We start from the raw sequence: 23543 nt of genomic DNA, 5'->3' as shown, positions 1-23543 counted from the left end.
CTTTCAAATCCTTCTACTTCCTCATACTTTCAGCTACAGACACCATTTAAACTTTAAAATGTTGAGAAAACCCTGAGCTATTGCCACATGATTCAGCTTTGTGACATCTTTTACACTTTTTGAACTGCAGCAATTTAACTTTTATGATTTTTCAGCCCTTTTCTGACTTTATAATGGGTGTGTATTGTGCAGCTTAGAGTGCGTGATGTCACCGCTAGAGTGAAGAGCAGCTTGAGATTCTTGTGAAAAAAACATTTGTATTTTGCCACTGTGTCCACAATCTTCAATCTTCATGCATAATTTTTGATGGAGAAGTAGCTAATCTTGTCCTTGTCATAGACAAATGACTGTGGAATCCCACAGACTTACACATTTGACACAGAAGCCTATAATTGAGAGGAAAACCAACTTTCTGCTCCATAGACACCAATGTTAAATTTTGCTTCAAAAACATCTTCCAAGGAACATGGTACCCCATTTCTAGATCGCCAGTTCAGCCACATTTTTTACACTACAGACACAATTTTTACAGGATCTGTTCTTCAACTCATCCTTCCTCTCATTTATTAATATCTGAGCAATAGGAGCTACGGTTATGGGAGTTTTGAGGATTTGTTTGAGAGGTGTTTCTCTGTTTTATCTCCATCGAAAGGCTGCAAGGACACAGGTGTTTCTGATTAAGCTAATTAGTGATGTTGATAAACACACAGACTCACAGACACACGCACTCCTCTCTCTCTCTCTGGATGTCTCTCTCTCTCTCTCTCTCTCTGTGTCTCTCATACAGTCATTCAGGTCTTACAGCTTTTTACAGGACTCCCCCCCCCCACACACTCCATTTTAAAATAAAAGCCCCACAGAATGAATTCTAACTGAAATGCTTATGATGAAGCCTGACATTTAATAACCTGCTAGAGTTTATCTAACATTATAAGTCCATCTCTCCCCCCTCCCCCCCACACCCCATTTCAAAATAAAAGCCCCACAGATTGAATTCTAATCATTCTAGTCATTTAATAATCACACACATGATTTAGAGATATACTACGTGATGCAGCTCAGCCAATCAAATATGGGTATTCTGATAAGTTTCCTGATTCGAGTGACATTTACACACACCGCGACACAAGAGGGAGAGACGAGGAAAGACATGGCAGAGCAGGACAATAGTCATGTAAGCTGTAAAAGATAAAACATAGGACAATCTCCAAATGAGAAAGATTGCCAGAGAGATCAGAGTCTCTCTCTCTCTCTCTCTCTCTCTCTCTCTCTCTCTCTCTCTCTCTCACATGCATTCTCTCTCTCTCATGCATTCTCTCTCCTCTCTCTCTCTCTCTGTCTGTGTCTCTCTCTCATACAGTCATTCAGGTCTTAGAGATTTTAAGAGGATTGGATATCTATTTTCAGCAATGTTTTTGAGATTCATTTCAGCTTTCAGCATTCCAATGCATTTTCAGCAGGAAATGCATTTTCTAGTTTGTATTCAAGTCTGCAGTGTTGTGATTATGTGCCAGCACCAAATTCATCAAGAGCTGGTTATCGAATAGAACACATTTTTGGTACTGACCAAAATATGTCCTGTACTATGTCATGTGGTGAATGGCAGTCTTCTTTACCTCGTCTTTGATCAGGTAGTTGCTCATTTCTTTGAGAATTTTACCAATTTGATGCTCTTATTTATGTTGCGTTATGTTGTCATATAGTTCCTTGTGTTTAGACAACATTCAACATCTGAAATTTAGTACATGCAAGTTCATATATATTTTCCATTGGAATGGGATTTGCTCACCACGTGACCCAAGTATGGAACTACTGTAACATAATATAAGTTTATTGTATATGGAGATACATGGAGTGGTTGGTGAGAATTCCACCTAGACTCAGTGCAAGATCCGAGATAGTGAGCATTTCAATTGCTTCTCAACAACTCTCAACATGTTGTTGGCGCAAACTACATTGAAAGTACAGACAGAGCTCACAGTGTTAGCCTGAGGGGGAACCGGTGGGTTGCTGAGCATAGTTAGTTATAGTTAGTTTATTATTTTACCCTAGTTACCTGTGATGTATAGAATACAATACATATCTCAAAATGAGAATTTTCTCAGACTCTGAGAGTGAAATCTCCACTTCAGTAGCACTTACACAACTTTCCAGATTCATTCCGATTTATATTCTGGAAGTTTATTCAGAGGTTTGTTGATGTGTTTTTTGGGGGGGGGGGGGGGTTTCCCTTTTCCAATGCAAGGGTTCAAAGACAGCATGTTGTAAAGCCCTCTGAGACAAATTTGTGATTTGTGATATTAGGCTCTACAAATAAAATTGAATTGAATTGAATCGAATTAATAGCGTTAATAGCGAAATTTAAAGAACATGTTATTCCATTTTTAATGGTCATTGTCAGTATTGGCTGGTTTATGTAGTGATATAAAGAGATATTGAAAATCCCCTCTGTAAAAACCTTTGACTCTAATGTGTCAGCAAAATGAAACAAGAATTTTGAACCCTGCTTTGTAATGTTTGTGTGAGTTTAGCGCTCATTCAACATCTGAAATTTAGTACATGCAAGTTCATATATGTATGCCCTTTGAAACAGTAGTTTGAAAAAATCATGTTAAGTTGATCACTCACTAGCTTTTTTACTGAGTTTTCAACTGCATGCAGCTCACCACAATGGTGACAATGGTCTTACATAAATATAATTATGTTTACCATATTTACAAAAAGGCAAGAATAATCACAAATTTCTCTCGCCCTGGGGCAGTTTGCTCCGCTTTCTCTGGTATCTTCGGACCTGGTCGTCTTTTTCATAGAGGTTCTGCTTGAACCGTTTTTCCTCGTTTCATCTCGTTCTCTCTCTCTCTCAGCGGGATGCTGAATCATCTTATCACCCACCGTTTGTAGCTGCAGGGGTCATTATTGCATCTGCCAGTTAAAAAAATTACATCGCAGGTCATGTAGATGGCACAGAATGGCCGTAGTCAACGGGTCAGGAACACCAGACCGGCCAGCAGGGGTAGGGTTGTGGAGATGCCCTTCAGCGTCGAAAGTCTTTCTGACTTATTCTTGCTGTTATCTTCTAAGAAAGGGGTGCAGTGTTTGGCGCCTCTTGGAACAGACAGGATGGTGGTCTGTGAGCTTTAGTTGAGCGAAATATTGCAGGCCGACATGACAGGAAACTAGAATAATTGTATTGTTATCTCAACAAAAATTATTTATAAAATTAGATGATTTCAAATTTGCAGATTTTGGTAAACCTCAAGCTGGCACAGTTAATATATAAAGGTACAATATTTAGTGAGTCAGTAACCTAAGAAAAATTGTGGATCTACAAAATATAAATCCAATAAACAGGGATTTACTAGGACATGGTATTAGTGTGCATTTACATTTTGGTTTAAGATCTCTGGGGATGTAAAAGATGCATATATGAAAATACCTATGTAGTTCAAGCAAACTAAATTTTGAAAAACTATTTCAAATGGGAGACAAGGAGGGGAGATATATTTTGGTAAGGGGGTATATAGATAGGAATCCTGTTACTCTGTTTAATATGCTATATATGCACCCCCAGGAAGCGATCAAGGAGCGATCTAGGTTTTTTTCCAGAAAATCACCAACAACACCAATATCATGAAATAGAAACAGAAAGGACTCTTGATATGTGGGGGGGGGGGGGACTTAAATATACACCAACAGCCAAAGTTAGACTCCTCCAGTAGGAAGAGACATGAAAGGAAGTCCATATATAAGAAAGTCAACACACTTTTTGAGGAAGTTGGTTTAATTGACATATGGAGAGACCTGATATAGATATGGATAGAATAAACAATTGTGGGATTGGGACAATATATCTAAATGACCATGCACCCATATACCTCTCTGTTGATCTTAACTTGAGAACAGAGTACTACATAGAAACTGAATTCAAGTTTACTCAATGATCTGGATGTTAAGAAACAAATTAGAAAAGAGATTAGTCTTTACCTAGAATTCAATGACAATGGAGAAGTTTCACCTCCCATTCTGTGGGATAATTTAAAGGCTGTCCTAAGAGGGAAAATTATAGCAATATCCTCATATAAGAAGAAAACAAGGAATAAAATGCTTGAGGAGTTGTACAACAAACTGAAGGAATTAGAAAAAATTTAGCACGAGTTTAGCGCAAGATACATTAGGGGAAATTAGAAGAATTAGGAACAAAATTAATAGTTTTACTACACAAGAAATCAAGAGAAACTTAATGCTTTTGAAACAGAGACACTATGATAGTGGATCCAAATCAATGAAAATACGAGCATGGAAACGGAAAAAGAAGATGGCAGAAAACACAATTCACAGAATTAAGGATCCAAGAACAAAAGTGATAAAAAAATCAACGAAGTGAAATTCAAAAATCTATACTCTAATGTCCCAGGGGGAGATGTAACCCAAATTGACAGCTATCTAAATTCTCTAAAGTTGCCCACTTTAAATGAAGAACAAAAAAGAAGGATGACGGCAGATATAACGGAAGATGAACTAAGATCTGCAATTAGGTTAGAATTAAGCAAGTCCCCAGGATCAGGTGGATATACGAGTGGTATAAGGAATTAAAAAATGAGCTGATCCCTGTAATACTTCCCACACTGAACTGGACTTTAAAACAGGCGCAAACGCCACCCAGCTGGAAAGAAGCAATAATTTCAGCTATTCCGAAAGAAGGCAAGGATAAAATGGAATGTTCTAAATATAGATTATAGATTATTCACCTCCATCATGGCAAGACCATTAGAGGAGTTTTTACCCATGCTGATATGTAATGATCAGACGGGGTTTATACAACAACGCCAAACACAAGGTAATATACGAAGGACACTACACATTATGGATCATATACAAAAAAATAAGATCGAAGCAATAGTGATAAGCGTAGATGTTGAAAAGGCTTTTCACTCTGTTAACTGGACTTTACTTTATAGAGTCCTTCATAGTTTGGTCTCCATGAGACAATTATTAAAACTATTCCACCAGGATTAAAATCAACGGATAATTATCAAACAATTTCAATCTAGAAAGAGGTACAAGACATGGTTGTGCGTGGTCACCACTACTCTTCGCATTATATTTGGAGCCGCTTGCTCAATACATCAGACAAAATGAAGATATTAGAGTAATTACTATTAAAGTGACGGAACGCAAATTGGCCTGCTACGCAGATGATATTCTGATCTACCTGGGGCAATCAACATACTTAAAAAAAAAAGAAAATAGCTATGTGACAGGATCTTATTAAATTATTAATATAAAAGGATAGTCATATTTAAGGCTTTATCTACAGCTTAGCATGGGTATTTAAGTAAATTGAATTTGAGTGAAATAGAAATCTAACTTAATCACTGATGTGGATTATATCTCAAGGAATTAGTTTATGTCAAAGCACTCTTCCTATTACTAAACATATGTTAGCTCAGCATAACATATCATTGTAGGTACATTTATTATTATTTTGCATCAAAACTCAGCTTCGTTAAGTCTTTTGTTAACAATTAGATGTGTCTCTGTGTTTTCCTGCAGGAATGTAGATGCTCGTAAAAAAGGAGAGGTGGTGACATAAAACCTTGTAGGCTCAGCCCTTATGTGGGTCTTATATTTCATAAATCAGTTTGAGTGTCAAGACTGACACCAAGCTGTTGTGTCTTATCTGCTGTGAGTCTATCCAGGCACATGGTGAATTAAGGGTCCAACGACTTAGTGACCTAGGGGTCCTGAGAGCAGTTTATTAGTTAAGATTTTAAGGTTAAAGAATTTTTGACATCGTTGTTATTATCACATTTCAGTTTTCATCATCTTTCCTTCTTCGTTCACAACACAGGAAAATGGTCTAATTGTGTTAAAACAACTAAATGTGGGCAGATAAGTCTGTAAGGATACCCAAAACAATTCAAAGAAAGCAAAACAGCAACTGGATTGAAGGTTACATCCACGATAATGAAGAAACAGCCTGAGATAGCGTTAACGAACTTCGCTCGGCTGTCATAGTACTAATATATCAAACTAATACAGGCTGATCGTGTCTCCTCTTAGCCTAGCTTTAGTTTGAGACCTGTTACCACTCCGATGGCTCGCCCGCGGCCGTGGTTTTTGAGTTGTGGAGAATTTAGGAAAGTAAATAATGGTGAAATAACTTATAGATAACTGTATTTAGACATAAATAAGCTTTAGTTTGAATCATGAATACACATTCCTACACAGCCTAGGTATGTTACTATGGTTACCATGGGTCCCCAAATGTCCTTTTTTAGAAAGCGCCTAGACATACCCTTAGTAAAACATGTGTAAAATATTAATTATTTGTGGTATTGTTATCAAATTTGAACTTTGACTAGGTAAGGCTTCATGATCTGGTCCCATTGTGTTTTCCAGCTAATAAGTCCCAGCTATAGTCATCTGCAGGCATCTGTTTGCAAAGAAATATTCAGGCGGAAATAAAAACCTTCTATTTCAGTGTGTTCCAACTTCTATTAGTCTACACCAGTAGCACTTACAGTGATTCTGACTGTTGGGGAAAAAACGTCAGAGTGTTATCTTTCAAAAGAGACCAAAACCATGCATGTACTCCAAATGGTTCAAGAACAGCTTTCAATTTACTTTGGGTATGCCTTGGATAGGCGTTTTAGGCGAATTTTACAGGAGTGGTAACAACTTAGCTAATGTCAAAGAGTAACATGCTGGGTGACGTTCTTTTTGATAGAATGATGAGTTGATGAATCTGCGAAGATTGGGCGGAGATGGGGAGGTGGAGGGTTGCGCAACAGCAGCTTGAACGAACTGAAGGTAGAGAGACGATCATATTTAAAGAAAGACAGCAGCAAGATGATAGGCTAACGATGTCCTTGTGTCGTGCTATTGGCTAGAGAGACCAGCTGATCTAGACAGCTGATATCATGATTGACAGCCCCGAACAATAACAGCAAGGAAATACTGTGTGCCTGCATGAGGAGTGATGGCAGATGTATGGGAGATAAACTATGGGCTTAGGCATGCGAGAGTATAGTCTTCCTGTCTGAACTTACGCTAGAGCTTCATTACATTCTATTTCTTCTTTTTCCTTTCCGTCATGAATGTTGTAAATGGTTTCCCATTCTCTAAGTGGATGTCTTCAAATGTCTTGTTGGAAACTCAAAGATGTTCAGTTTATAATTATATAAACCAGAAGAAAGCAGCCAGACAAGTGTTGAGTCTCTGCTTGAAAAACTAAAGATGTATTCATTATCAAAATGGTTGCAGATTCATTTCTGGCAGTTTACCAATTCATCCTTTCAATAATTGTTTCAGCTCTGCTTATACTTTTATGTAAATGAGACACATCTAAAAGCAAAGGTGTTTCTACCTGTTCTGAATAGCTAGACGTCTTCCTGGCTGCATCCCACTTTGACCAAATGAATGCTCACCGTAACCAGTACTCCACCTGGACAGTGTTCATGATGTTCTAGTTGTTTAAATTCATAACATAATCAGATAACATTACTTTCAAGTGATCCACATCAACTGTCAATTTCAGGAAATGTCATGATTTACCAATTTTTTACCTTCAGATAGTCGGAAGTCAAGATCATTTACTCTGTTTCACCTGAAAGCACCATTATTGAAATCTCTGTCGTCAGACTGCCTGATTTGGGATTCAACCTGGCCTTGCGTCTTCGGATCCAGGATCCAGTCCCTGAATTAGAACACATTTTCTTTGTATGTGTTTGAATTGAATCTCTCAATGCCCCTGCAGGTGCTGGTGTCAGATGGTGGTCCTAGTCCTAGGCAGAGTACAGTGTGGGTGATGGTTCAGGTCCTGGATGAAAATGACAACAAGCCCACATTTCCTGAGAAGGTCTACCAGGTCAAACTTCCAGAGAGAGAGCGTAGAAAGAAGGGCGAGCCCATCTATCGGGTGTTTGCCTACGACCGTGATGAAGGGCCCAACAGCGACCTCTCCTACAGCATCGTGGACGGAAACGAGGAAGGGAAGTTCTTTATCGACCCCAAGACTGCAGTTGTATCTTCACGCAAGGCCTTCACTGCAGGGAGCTACGACATTCTGACTGTATGCATACCTTCATCAATTATTAGGCATGACTGCCGACACGTTTTCGGACATCTAGAATGTCTGTTGAATTCTCATGCCTCTACATCTTAGGAATGCGTGGATTTTGTGTTTTCTCCTTATATTTGGCATTAATATCAGTTCAGTTCATGAAAGAAACCTGCCTGATGAGAAGATACGCATTTTGGTTCCAGATTTCTTAAGGCCCTATAACTCGAAGGAAACACTGAAAGCTGCAGGGTTATTGTGTGTCAACTGCGTTGTGGTAATTGAACTGAAATGTTTATTTTGGGAATACACACAACTAAAGCACAATATCAAGATAAGGAGATTAAGTTGGGTGCTGCTTAATTACCTGATGTTGATTCTTAAATAGAGTCACAATCTAGTTTCAAGACCTTCATTATTTCAGTTATGTACTTGAATAGTGAATGTGCCTAAATCACAAAACAAACAGGGAGTGGGAGGAGGTGGGACAGGACTACATAGTATCATAGCATCATGCAAATCTTTTTGTCAAATTGATACATTTTCAACTCAACAGATCCGCCTTTCTGCCCTGAAAAATCACTCAGTGTCTTTTTGCCTATGTTAAAAGTTGACTGTATGCATTCAGGCCACCTCTAAATTCATCCCAGTATCTTACAAATAACAATCATAACGGACAGTTCAGAGCCTCACAACTTACATGCCAATTCCAACATCCTCTATGTAACGAGGCATACGGTGAGGATGAAGAGGTCGGGGGGCTGATGAATGTGTAGCACATGCAGGAGACTGCACACTCTTGTAATAAATGTTCACGTTTCTTAACTGTCACCATACTGTAGCTGTATAGAAAACATTGGCCCCTGGAATGGACTTGCTAGTTTGGGTTTGGGGTTGCCAAATTTCCCTTCACATTGCATCAAAACAGGAATTTCAATACCCAGAAATATCCATGCATCTTTTTTTTCTGTATGCTATTTCAGTGTGGCTTACTTTACAATCTAACTGTGCTCTTCAGATCAAAGCGACAGACAACGGGCGTCCTCAGAAATCCTCCACAGCTCGCCTGCACATCGAGTGGATTCGTCGATCCCCTCCCTCAACTGTCCCAGTACTCTTCGATGAGCCATTCTATAATTTCACTGTCATGGAGAATGACAAGGTGGCAGAGATTGTGGGTGTGGTGTCCCTGCAGCAGAGCTCCGCCCCCTTGTGGTTTGACGTCACAGGTAAAATCTCCCTATCCTCTTTCACTGTTGTGTGAGATCGGGTGTGTGTTGGTGTTTGTATGAGGTGCAGCTCAGACACTGTGGCCTTGCTGCATGATCTGTTATGCTCTGCCCATCCCAGTCACCATGGTGACAGCTTCCCCAGCTGTCAGGTCTGTATATCCTGAAGGAAATGACAACAGTTGGCAGTCTATAGAGAACTCTTGTGGATTGAATTCAGAATCAAACCTAAACAAAAGTATCTTCATGTTTCCTGAGACTCTTTTGTCAGAAAGACTTTCCCTTTAAGAGATTAAGTGTTATTTATAAGTATTATTCATGACTTATTCAGTTCCTTTCATAATGTCTCTGCTTAGAGGAGACACTGGCTAGCTCTCAATAAAGAACATTCAGAAAGATTTTAAAGCCAGTGTGACATTCCCCTATAGATGGTAAATGCCCTACGTTGAGCACTTAAATCCCTTGGAGCCGTCAAAGTTCACTTTCACCCACTTGAACGGCTTAACAAGATTATGTCATGCCCAGTGCTCTAAGTTCAATTTTTACGCATTATATATGATGACGATTCTGATGTGTTAAAAGTGAGTTAATAATTCTAATAATCAGTACTTTTGATTCTAATTCCATTAGTTTTATAATGCTATTCAATACTATATGTACACTGACAGGTCCCCAGCCGTGATGCATGCACTGTGCGCTCAAATCAGCCCACACTAGATGTGTGGGCTGCAGTTCCCACAATGCACCATTCATCTTTCCTTTTGTTGTCACTGAGCCGTGACAATCAGTGTGTATCCAGCTGGAGACACCTTCTGGCTCTCCATAGCTCTGTCCATCTCTCTGTCATTCATACTGTCTCTGTCCATCTCATCTCTCTCTCTCTCTCTCTCTCTCTCTCTCTCTCTTACTGTGTCTGTCCATCTCCTCGCTCTCTCTCTCTCTCTCTCTCTCTCTGTCTCTTTCATACTGTCTGTGCCCATCCCTTTGCAGCCTTTCTGTGGGATCACAGCTGCATTTGATTTTTGCATAAATGAGGCAATATGAATAAGCTTTGATTTGGTCAACCTCCCAGGATCCATTTAGCATTACACTGTAACACGTAACACTGTGCATACATGTTGTGTGTGCAAAACCAATAATGCAATATGCAGATCAAATTGACATGTAAATATGAAAAATATATGTATGTACACATCTATATTTATCTAAATGCAATCACATTAATATGTGATTGATTTAATGTGATGACATTTATAATGAATGTAAAGCCTACATATACATATAATATTAAGTGTATATACACAGTTAAACATATCAGAATAACAATAATCGTGGCTTGGTCATGATGAAGCATTCGAGTATGTATTGAGAAAAAGCTCAAAGTATAAAGTATAAAATAACTGGAAATAATTTATCGTGAGAAAGAGCTGTGACAGGTTTTTATTTTGACGTCATTGAATATTTGTTGTTCTGAGATCTTAGAAAAGGGCAGGTCTTTGTCTCCTTATCAGCAGATGACTAGTTTGGATTGTAAGAAACATTTTTGTCAACGTCAAAATTGCAAAAGAGGTTGCTTGTGATAACAGCTAAGTCCATTTTATAAATAATGTTTATCAGTGGTCTCTCTGTCCAAAGAAAAGAAGACGGGTCTCTCCCAAGGCTTCAAGGTTTGGTCAGTGTGTGAATGCGATGCACCCAGCCGCAGCATCACAGGCAGAGCAGCTGACGTAGTTTAAAGGGCGAGAGAGTCCACGCAGGGAGGGAGGTGGACGGGTCATCCAGGAGACCGCTGTTCATTTACTGTGAAAGACCAAAAGTAAACGATGACACTTTGATTCAGCCTTTAGTCAGAATATTTCTTTGAAAAGACACTATGCATGTGACGAGCGTATATTTATATGCCGTAAAAAAAAAGGATTCTCAGTTTGTAGCTTAATGCCACTGACCAAGCTGCGTTATTTGACTGAGAATGTGTTGCAAATTACACTTTCCTTTGGCACGAGTTGTAAAATGTTAGATATTGTTTGTCATGAACTTAAATTCACATAAATTAGCGTTAGTGTAGTTAAATCGTAATATTTTCCTGGGACTAACTTCTTAATATGACAATATTAGTAATTCAGACTTTACAATGTTGTTTTTCAGTAGCCCATGTACCAATCATTTGACAGAGGTTCAGCTCATCAGAAGCAGTTGCTGTCCCCGTCTTGTCTAATCAGTCTGTCTCCTCACCTCCTTTGCTCACTACACCATCCTCCTGTCTTCCTCCCCCCAGCCTGTCGGTCCTTCCTGTCTCACCTTCTCTCTCCTCTCTCTCCTCAATGCTTCATGCCTGGAAGGTCCCAGGTCTTTCCGTGAGATGTTCTATATACTGCAGAGTGGTTGTGGCAGGAACTGTTCCTCAGAAGGTATCTCGTTTCCAACTTCCACTACCCCTGTTAGCTGTCTTCCCTTTCTTTGTTTTCCTTTTCCTTTTCATTGATGCTCATCATCCCCCCCCTGTGCTTCTTATCGGTGCTGCTGACATATTCCTGTGTTTGGTGGGTTGGAGGCGGTTAGCGATGGGGAATGAACCACAAAGCTTACCCGAGAAGACGAGTGTGTCTGAGTCTGTGTTAATGTTTATCCTGTGTGAATGTGTGTGTATGTTTTTCACATTTATGGACTTAATTGCAGCCAAGGTTCATTGATGGGATGAAGGTTTGGTAAAAAGATATCACTACCTTTTTATATGCTGTAATGGAAAAAATTCCTATACCCGCTTTGCGTGAGTCTTTTCATGCTGAAATACAAAATACCAAACACCAGGTTGTCTTTTAAGTATTTATTCTCTGCGCAGAGAAGGTTCAATCATCACAACAGAATGCGTACAGTCTCAGTGAGGAAGAACCAAGAACAAAGTGAACAAGCTTTCTTTATACAGAATGAGCAAAGGTGGGGGCCGATGGCCAATGTTACAGACATTTCAGTATCAGACTGATAGGAACAACATTCAAAAACAAACGGTCAGCAACCAAAGCAAGTGGCCCAAAGGCCTTGGTGCTGGAACATTCTCATACAACACAGTTAGTTATCTCTGTGAACAGGCAAGGGAGAACTCTTCCTCTGCACAACAGAGACACGGTGAAGTTCAACAAAGTTCAGAGCAAAATTACTTATGCATGAATACGATATACTGAGTAGAAATATATACTAAGTAAGTAAAAATATATACTACATAAAAAATTATCATTACAATGCTCCCATGGCAACAATGGGTGACAGCTTTGTTAATTCTCTCACATTGTTACTTTTGTCCTGTTAACACCATGTCTCAGGACACCAGGTCAGGACTGTTGACCATCTGGTTAAATGCCCAGATTATCAGCCTGTGATTATTGTTGATGTCTGTCATGTCTTAGGTTTCATTTTAAACAGCTAAACTTGTGGATGGCAGATGGGCTCCTGTTAATAGGTTTACATTTAGCTGTTGAGACCAAATATATTCTTTATACATTCATTGTAAATGTGCAACCAACAAAAACTGGGTACAGAATATAACTAAAAGAATTAGATTACACACGAGTGCAGTGTGTAAAACTTAGTGGTGTGTTGCAGATTGCAACCAACCAAATAGCCCTCTGCTCACTCCTCCCATTCCAAGGCTGCGGTAACGTGAGCTGGAGAGTGCAGAACTGTGGTCATGCCGAGGTATTTCTCAGAACCTGCGCCTCGCCTTGCCTTTACCTATATAGCACCTTTCAAAAACAAAGTTACAAAGTTCTTCACAATACACAAAAAGTAAACACGATAAGGATATAAAGAAGAAAAAAACATGTAAACAGGTTACTGAGGCATGGAGTTCCACAGCTGAGGGGCCAGGACAGCTAAAGGGATTTTGGAACCACTAGTAGGGCCCTGCTAGAGGATCAGGTTCATAAGGAGTTAGCAAAGAAAAAAGCCGTAATATCTAAAAATCAATTCTAAAACTCACAGGAAACCAGTGAAAGGCAGCGAGGATTGTGGTGATGTGGTTGCTTCTCTTAGTACGTGTTAAAAACCTGGCAGCAGCATTTTCTATTTACTTTGGATCTTTTTGGATGTTCCGCCTGCTGAATACCAGAATAAAGTACGTTGCAATAATCAAGTCTGGAGGAGATAAAAGCATGGATGAGCATTTTTAAGTGTGCAGAGGAAAAGAATGACCTGATCTTAGTTGGGCAAAGCAGGGCTGAACAACTTTTGTGTCCTTTGCTTCAAGACAAAAATCAAAAATGATGGCGAGGTTGCGGATGTCTTTACGTGCATTGTGAGAAAAGGAACACTGACCAGAGAAGAGACTATGAATGCAGCTAGTGCTGGTGCTATGGGCTCTAATGTTTGGTTTGTCCATTCTGGGCTACTTTAGAATCATGGCCGTGCAACATGGAGGACGTCCTATATAGATATAAAGGACTCATTCTGAGCTAACGAAACGCTAGTTGGATTGTGATCATACACTAATAAAAACCTATTAATTCATTTTTATTCCATTTCAACCAGTAGATCCATGAAATGCTACAAACCGGCCCTTTGAGCTACTTGAAAGTGTTGAAAGTTGAACCCACAGTAATTAGTATAAATTAATCAATAAGCAGATTTAATACAGTATTCACATCCATGTAAGATGCTATTGAACCCCAATCCGTTTTGTGAATGTGCATACAGTAGTGCGAGTAACATGCCACTCATCCTGAGACCACAGACCTGCGGACAATTGTAGGTCTAAACGTCTGGGACTCCCCACTAACAGCAGCTAAAGAAGTTGAAGTACTTGAATGAGTCTACCACTTCAGTCCAGTGCACTATTCATTTTGTCTAGACATGGGATAGATGTGTGCAGACTACCCCATCGATCTGGGAATCAAAGGGATCGGCCAGGCCATTTCAGAGGAGCTGCTTCACTGCAAGAACAGCTGGGCTGTGTGCGTCTTCAAATGGGCTCGACAAACAGACAATCAGAGGACATAAAGGCACATGGTGCAGGGCACACACACATACTCACACACAATCATCACAGACACGCACCAACATAGCCATCCACTTAGACAGCCGATTGTGGCAGATTCTTTCTCTACAGAGGACACCCAGTGTAGCTAAATGAAACGTTTCATTAAAAAACAAACAGAAGCTGATCAGACAAACACAAACACATATGTTGAACCTGTGTGGGCCGAATGTTTTAAATCCATTCACTACGTGTACAGAGCAGAGGAAAACACACACAGCTTGCATGGCCAGTGCTCATGCTTCACTGTTGCTGTGATGTCGTGCTTTTGACTGTCGGTTTGCAAGTTTGTGGGTGTGTGTGTGTGGGGGGGGGTGGGGCTTAATCTTGTCAGCAGCTATCCCTCCCTCATCTATACCATCCCACACTCCGAAGACAATCAATGAAGAGCATGTGCAGCAATGGTCTCCAGTCATGTGCTGCTCAGGCGGAGTATACAGGCAAAACATAAAATGTACTGCTGTTTATGTCATATCCAAACTAATGTTTGGGTATTTCAGCACATGGTTGCACATGAATGAAAACCATTGGTCTGTAAATAAATGTATGTCTGTATGACTGACACTGTCTGAACCTCCCTCCTCCCGTGGAGCAGGTGGGAACAGCGACAGCGTGTTTGACGTAGAGAAGGCTGTGGGCACCATCATCATCGCCAAGCCTCTGGATGCTGAGCAGCGTTCCTTCTACAACCTGACGGTGCAGGCCAGCGACGGCACCAACACTGCATACACACAGGTAACCTTTGTTCCATCAACCTTTCATTGTTTGCTGGTTTACAGTTATAACTTCTTACTGTTTTTGGAGCAATTCAAAATGCTAATGCACAGATGCCACAAAGGAAGAGTTTACATAATGAATTGTTATTTGAGCAATACGTTACCTAACAGACATAAAACATGATGTTGAAACACAGTCCATGAACCAAAATGACTGGATCACATTAGATACAAAGAGTCCTCTGAACAGAGAATGAGCAGGGCAGATTCTTGTATCTTCAGTAGAAATGACACACAAGCAGCCCATAGCATATGAGCTGGGAAAAGATAGTGGTAATGGAAGAGAAGGTGTGGTTTTACACTCCAGTTTACTGATCAAATCACAAGGATTATCTTCAGAGATGCCACGACTAACAGCCTGGACAAACATCACAGCAGATAACAAAGGGTGGCAGAGTATCAAGAACACAGACAGCCACTGCAATTACAAATTGGGCTTTACATGCTATGAATCAGAATCAGAATTGTTTATTTTGCCAGAGTATGTTGCACATTCTAGGAGTTTTACATGGTTGTGGATAACATTAAACACTCAACACAGTGCAAAAAATAGAAACATATTAAAATGTACAATAAAATATAAAATATAGTGCACAGATAACAATACTTGTTATGTACTTGTTCTATCTAGGGTTTTTAGGGATTATGTATGTATATGCACATTGGTCAGCACTTTACTCTAATTTAGCCACCTTCCCCATGTGGACCCGACATGTGTTAAGAAAAGGAGAAAAACAATATACAATACAGAAAGAGAAGTTCCAGTGCAACACATGGCCGAGTGTATTTTATTGCCATGTAATGTAACCAGGCTCTTCCTCAGACTTCTAATAAATACAGAGAGTTGCAACTTGCTGCTCATGCTGGTAGATTATGAGGCTCCCAGAAGTCATTTCCAGGTTGGTCTAGAGAGAGACATGCACACGCAGATTGTGTACAATCTTTTTATTTTTTGATCACTAAAATCTTCATTTTTAATTATATCTCACCCATTTAACTATCGCCCCCCAAAATATCTGATCCATAAAAGACTTCACATGCACTCTCCCAAGAGGAGAGTCCTTATCTTCTAAATAAGTAGTAAAATAACAGCAAGCGCACATCATGAATATGTGTTCATATATTAAATCAACCCTTATTCTGTCTCCCCCAAGAGTGATCTCAAGATAACGGGGGGGTGTTGGCTAGTACTGTGCACCGTGTTTGTGGAGTCTGCATGTTCTCCCCGTGTCAGCGTGGGTATTCCAGCTTCCTCCCACAGTCCAAAGACATGCAGCGTAGGTTAATTGATGACTCTAAATTGCCCGTAGGTGTGAATGCGAGTGTGAATGGTTGTCTGTCTCTACATGTCAGCCCTGAGATAGTCTGGCTAACCTTCGCCCAAACAGCTGGGATCGGCTCTAGCCCCCCCCCCCCCACGACCCTAAAGATAATGGTTGGATAATGACTATGAATATGGAAATATAATATAGTCCGTAATAAAATAGTATAACATATAGAATATGGTTTTAGACAGCTTGGAGTCACTCAGGATCCCTTGCCATGAAAGCCCTCTTGTTTCTGTTGAGAAAGCCTTTAATATTCTTATAGATATAAGAATCAGAATCAGCTTTATTGGCCATGTACGCTTACGCATACAAGGAATTTGACCCCGGTTTTTCGTTGCTCTCTATGTACATACACAGAATTTACAATAAACAGGAATGATGTAAGCATAAACATTTAACGACCATGTACAATATAAAAATATATTCAAAAAGTGTATATATTAGTGCTGGTAACGCGTTAATTTCGCGTTAACGCATTCATTAATTAACGCCGACAATTATTTTATCGCGCGTTAACGCATTTATTAAATTTATTATAATTTTTTTTTTTTTTTTTTTTATTGAAAGACAAGAGACAATACATAGACATAACAACAAGAGAATGACAAGGACAGTGGGATAAAAGCCAGCAAACATCCTATAGTCAGTCAGATTAATGTGAGACGAACATCCGGTTTCTTCAGACGAACATCCGGTTTTCAGAATAAGATGCCAACAAAGTATGAATTATATTCACATTAAGTACAAAACATGCTACCTGTATCTCGTGAACCAAATGTTATTGCCCTTTTGTTCATATAGCAGTACTTTTAAAATAAGTGTGCAATACACTACTTTTGAATTCATTATTGAACTTTGCCATAACAATGGATTTTTTGCGATTAATCGCAAAAAATCCATGCGATTAAATATTTTAATCGTTGCCCAGCACTAGTATATATATATATACTGTATATATGAACATAACCCTATACAACAATGCAACAACAGTGTCAATGGAATTAAGGTGATAGTGCAGAATGGAGGTAGCAGTGATGTATGACTGATTCATTGTTCATCCAAGTGACGGCCAGCAGAAAGAAGCTGTTCCTGTGTCTGGTGGTTTTGACAGAGCTCTGTAGCACCTACCAGAGGGGAGCAGTTGAACAGCTTGTGTCCAGGGTGTGATGGGTCTACAGTGACCTTGCCTGCCCGTTTCCTGACTCTGGAGGTGTACAAGTCCAGGATGGAGGGCAGGCTGGAACCAATGATCCTCTCTGCAGACCTGACAGTCCGTTGTAGTCTGTTTCTGTCCTGTTTGGTGGCCGATCCAAACCACACAGCGATAGAGGAACAGAGAACAGACTGGATGATAGTGGAGTAGAACATAATCAGCAGCTATTGAGGCAGGTTGAACTTCCTGAGCTGGCGCAGGAAGTACAACCTCTGCTGGGCCTTTTTCCTGATGGTGTTGATGTTGGGGGCCCACTTCAGGTCCTGGAGATTGTGGATCCCAGAAACCTGAAGGTCTCCACAGCAGACACAGTGTTGTTGAGTATGGTGAGGGAGGGCAGTGTTGGGGGGCTCCTCCTAAAGTCCACTGTCATCTCCACAGTTTTGAGCTTGTTCAGCTCCAGGTTGTTCTGACCACACCAGACGACCAGCTGTTCAACCTCCCGTCTGTACGCAGACTCGTCACCGTCCCTGATGAGGCCGATGACCGTTGTGTCATCTGCGAACTTTAGGAGTTTAACAGTTGGGTCCTCTGAGGTGCAGTCGTTGGTGTAGAGGGAGAAGAGCAGTGGGGAGAGCACACATCCCTGGGGGGCGCCGGTGCTGATAGTCCGGGTGCTGGATGTGATTTTTCCCAGCCTCACCGGCTGCGTCCTGTCTGTCAGGAGGTTTGTGATCCACTGACAGGTGGAGGCTGGCACAGTGAGCGGGGAGAGTTTAGGTTGAAGTACCTCCGGGATGCTGGTGTTGAACGCTGAGCTGAAGTCCACAAACAGAACCCTTGCATATGACCCTGGGGAGTCGAGGTGTTGCAGCATGTAGTGCAGTCCCATGTTGACTGCATCATCCACCGACCTGTTTGCACGGTAGGCAAACTGCAGGGGGTCCCGCAGGGTCCATGTGATGTGCTTCAGGTGGGTCAACACTAGTCTCTCAAAGGATTTCATGACCACAGACGTCAGGGCGACGGGCCTGTAGTCATTAATCCTGTGATGGAGGATTTCTTGGGGACCGGGATGATCGTGGAGCGTTTGAAGCAGGAGGGGACTTCACACAGCTCCAGAGATCGGTTGAACATCTGCGTAAAGATGGGGGCCAGCTGGTCAGCACAGACTTTCGGGTGGAGGGGGACACACCATCTGGGCCTGGTGCCTTCCTGATCTTCTGTCTGTGAAAGAGCCGACTCACATCCTCTTCACAGATCCTCAGTGCTGGTGGGGGGGTCGGTTGGGAGAGGTGAGGAGGTGGCAGGTGGTTGTTTGATGATGGGGCAGTTGGGGGGGGGGGGGTGAGAGTGGGCTTATCAAACCTGCAGTAGAAAACATTCAGGTCATCAGCCAGTTGGTGATTCAGGCTACATCCATACTACTCCGTTTCTATTTGGAAGCAGGTTTGTCAAATAGAAATGATCTCCGTCCACATGGGCGTTTCAGCATCATTTTCGAATTAATCTGCATCCACACAGCAACCTTTGAAGACGGACAGCACGTGACCATACACTGGGCATACGCGTACACTGGGCACGTACACTGGGCATACGCGTGACGGTGTAAACAGGAAGTAGATTGGTTGCTTAGTTTAAAAAAAATACGACAGAGTAATAAAGTAGTCTTTAATAATGAAAGGTTGTATTTGATACTTAAGATCTTCCTCTAAAATAGTGCTCTATAAACTCAAACAGACAGTTCGTGAAAAGTTTTATTTTTCAGACTCAGTTACAGCGCTGCGGGTCTTTATCTCTCTCTCTCACATCAAATTTACTTTAAAATCAACACTTACACGTAAACGTTTACTAGATTATGGATCCATAAATGTGGTCAACACACGTCTCTCACTCTATTCTGCTCCTGCTTCGTGCAGGAAAGCTTAGCAGGGTCACGTGATAGTGAGTGTGACGAATCAGGGACGGAGACGTCATGGCTGCTAAGAACCAATCCAGTAGCGAACACGGGTGTGGGTGTCATTTTTTCTAAACGCATCAGTTTCCGACCGTCCACACTCAAACGCAGCCCCGGAGTTTTCAAACACCTCCAATCTCGGGGGTGTTTTCAAACTCCTCCGTTTAGGGTGCTCCAAAAGTCCGGCGTAGTGTGGCCGCTCAGTGTAAATGTAGCAAAAGATATGTGTTTCCAAACGTAAGAGGAGTAATGTGGACAGGGCCTCAGTGTAGCTCTTCTTAGCTACCTTGATCTGGATGTTTGTGCTCCATGTTGGTGATTTGCTCAGCCAGGTGTTGGAGCGCCTCACTCACACAGGCCTAAGGTGGGATGTAAACACCTGCCAGAGTGAATGAGGAAAACTCCTGCAGTGAATAAAATGGTTTGCAGTCTATGAAAAGTGTTTCTAAGGCCATGTCCACGCTACTCTGTTTCCATTTGAAGACGCATATGTTTTGCTACGTTTACACTGAGCGTCCACACTATGCTGGCGTTTTCGAGCACCAAAAACGGAGGAGTTTGAAAACGATCCCGAGGACGGATACGTTTGAAAACTCCGGAGTTGCTTTGTTGTGTGGACGGTCGAAAACGGATAAGTTTGGAAACGATCACACCCACACCCGCGTTCGCTACTTGATTGGTTCTTAACAGTCATGATGTGTCCTTCCCTGATTCGTCACGCCCCTATCATGTGAGCCTTTCCCGGAAGATCACGAACAACAACAATTGAATATCGATCGACTACCAGGTTAATTCAACATGGACAACTGATTACAGGCATTACTGACCTTGTTGTCTTTACAAGCTGTTGATCAGTTAAAGTCTGCATTTTTGCAGAGGAAGCAGCTGTTATTGGAGCGATTAGTGAGCAGCGTTATCAGACCTACAGAGTGACGGCCGTCTGAAGTCACGGTTAGCGGCTTTGAGGACGATGGACACAAAACGGAGGACTGTCCTGTCCTTATTAATGCTAATTCTGTTCTACACAACTATCGTGAAGTCCACACACAAACTATAAAGGACTTCAGCCACCAGCAGAGCTACGAGTAATAACAGACAACAACGATACGGAGAGGAAACAAGTGAGAGACGTGTGTTGACCAAATTCATGGACCCATAATCTAGTAAACCTTTATGTGTAAGTGTTGATTTTAAAGTAAATTTGATGTGTGAGAGAGAGAGAGAGAGAGAGAGAGAGAGAGAGAGAGAGAGAGAGAGAGACCCGCAGCATTGTAACTAAGTCTGAAAAATAAAACTTCTAAAACTTTCCACGAAATGTGTCTGTTTTGAGTTTATAGAGGAAGAGTTTAGAGAAGATCTTAAGTATCAAACACGACCTTTCATTATTAAAGACTACTTTATTACTCTGTCGTATTATTTCAACTAAGCAACCAATCTACTTCCTGTCTACACCGGCACCATCACGCATGCCCAGTGTACGTGGAGAGTCACGTAATATTCATTTTCAGGCGTTTTAGTCTGGACGGAGATCATTTAGAAGTTTAGCAGTTCGGAATCTCCGCTGACGCAGTTTAATGAGCGCTCCTGCACGCTTCCTCCGTAGGCGTCTCCGGTAAATCCTGAGGAGAGCCGCTACTCCTCCAACTAAAAGCTCTGTAAAATATTCCGGTTCAATGACAAACGGGGGAAAAGTTTGACCAGTGGATTGACGGATGTTTAAAAGTTCCTCCCTGCTGAATGTGATCAGAGAGGGAGAGCTGGAAACGAGACAAACAAACAAAAACAGAAAAAGTACGAGAGAGCGCAGTACCGAGGCTGCCATCTGCGGCGCCATCTTAGATCATAAGGTTTATTGTCTGGTAAGCAGCAGACTTTTTTGAAGGGTCCAATGTTGTCCTCACAGAAACCGATGTAATCTATCACACAGTGAGAGACCCAATATCATCCTGTGGTCCTCCTGGAACCGTTCCCAGTCTGTGACATGGAAACACTCCTAGAGGATCTCCTCAACATCCGTAGACCAGAGATCCTCAGCTTACGATTACAAGAATGAAGCCCAACCTTCCAAATGTAACTTTCTTTCCTTAAACCTTTAAAGATCATTTTTACCAATGATTTATGGATGAGGTCCTGGAAGGTTTGACCATCCTATCGGTAACAACAACATTGTAATCAAAGTCATATATACGTATATATATATATATATATATATATATAATACATATATATAATACATTTTATACAGGTACTCAAAGGCACTTTACATGGTAAAAACAGAAACAATAAAAGTAACTAGAAAATTCCTAAAGAAATTTTGACAGTGTGGCTTCTACTGCCCGAAGAAATCGCAATATATACACACGCCAGTGTGAGAGGGGAAAAGTCCTCTAAAAATATCTATGACCTGAATGACTGTATGATAGAGACACAGAGAGGAGAGAGAGACTGCCTGTCTCTCTCTCCCACTCACTCAGTCCATATAACTGTCTGTCTGCCTGTCTCACTCTCCCACTCACTCAATCCATCTAACTGTCTGTCTGTCTGCCTCTCTCTCCCACTCACTCAGTCCATCTAACTGTCTGTCTGCCTGTCTCACTCAGTCTCTCTCTCCTCTCTGGCTATCTTTAGATATTTTTATAGGACTTTTCCCCTCTCACCCCCCCATTTCAAATTAAAAGCCCCACAGAATGAATTCTAACTGGAATGCTTGTGATGAAGCCTCTCATTTTAGTGTCAAACATTATGATTCTGTCTCCTCTCCCCCTCTCTCACCCACCCAATCCCACCCTTTCAAAATAAAAGCCCCACAAATACAAGATTCAATCCAAGAGTATTAATCTAAAATGCAGAAAAGAGAGTAGTGCTATCTCAATTGAACCTGAATGACATTACCGGTAACATTGGCGTGTGTATATATTGCGATTTCTTCGGGCAGTAGAAGCCACACTGTCAAAATTTCTTTAGGAATTTTCTAGTTAATATTATGATTAAGCCCGATGGATACAGTGTGCTTTAGCACAGGCAGTTTTACTGCCTTTGTGCTACAAAGCCACACTGAATTACAATACAAAGAGAAGAAATGACATAACAGCAAGGAACAAAAACATACATAACTAGCATCACAGGTTAAAAGCAGATTTAAATAAATGAGTTTGAGAGCAGACAGGCAGCTGAGTTTGGAATGTATTCTATTTTTTTGATGATTTTGGTGGATGTGCCGTACAGGATACTGTTGCAGTAGTCCAGTCGAGAGGTGATGAAGGTGTGGAGCAGCAGGAGAGGGAGGGCCGTAGACAGGCAATGTTTTTGAGATGAAAGGACGTTTTTATGATGTGATTGACATTCAAAAAAGAGGGTTTGATCCAAAATGATATCAAGGTTACGGACATGTGTGGAAGCAGGAACAGTGGTGCCATCGATGCAGAGGGAGAAGTTGTGGTGGGATTTGTTTAGTGATTTGACGCTGATGATGAGGATTTCAGATTTGTCGCTGTTGAGTTTGAGAAAGTTGACTTGCATCCAGGCCTTTTTATCTGTGAGGCAGTTGGTGATGGTGGAGTGGGTGGTGGGGGTGATCGATTTGGTGGAGATGTAGAGCTGGGTCTCATCAGCATAGCACTGGAAATGGAGACCATGGTGGCGTATGTCACCAAGGGGGTGCATCGTGAAGGTCTTAAGATTCTGCTGATCAAATTTGATATGGATCTGTTCTCTCCTCAAGGAGATAAGTTCCATAGACCCTACCTAAAACAGCATATTGTCACATGACCTAAGACATCATTGTTTGTTTCCTTCCCAATTTATCATCACATAATCCAGAGGGTTATACCAATCAAATTGGATCACATTCATTATTAATCCCATGGCCAAGGACACAGTTGGGCCCCCTGGCACTTTTGTGCTTGGGCCCTTATAATAATAATCATGGAGTGCTTGACCACAGAAATTTTTATTCACTTTTATTCGCTGAACCTGTACAGTTCAATCCAATATATTCATCTTTAACAAATCC

The 23543-nt window shown here is 41.1% G+C and overlaps 1 protein-coding gene across 2 annotated transcripts in view; it reads left to right on the top strand.

Annotated features, from left to right (window-relative positions):
- fat3a (FAT atypical cadherin 3a) overlaps positions 1-23543 on the top strand; it is a 188136-nt gene that overhangs the window by 145030 nt on the left and 19563 nt on the right. Inside the window, exons 5-8 of one of the 2 annotated variants that reach the window (XM_031878214.1) lie at positions 7760-8074; positions 9081-9291; positions 11631-11699; positions 14913-15052. In XM_031878214.1, coding sequence (XP_031734074.1) covers positions 7760-8074; positions 9081-9291; positions 11631-11699; positions 14913-15052 — 735 coding nt within the window. The remainder of the gene's footprint in view (positions 1-7759; positions 8075-9080; positions 9292-11630; positions 11700-14912; positions 15053-23543) is intronic. The other variant, XM_031878215.1, reaches the window with a different exon arrangement.

The sequence above is a fragment of the Anarrhichthys ocellatus genome, unplaced genomic scaffold (assembly GCF_004355925.1).
Source record: "Anarrhichthys ocellatus isolate YVR2014 unplaced genomic scaffold, GSC_Weel_1.0 scaffold167, whole genome shotgun sequence".
NCBI classification, from domain to species: Eukaryota; Metazoa; Chordata; class Actinopteri; order Perciformes; family Anarhichadidae; genus Anarrhichthys; species Anarrhichthys ocellatus.
The sequence above is the reverse complement of the archived record's forward strand: the minus strand, read 5'-3'. Positions and strand labels throughout refer to the sequence as shown.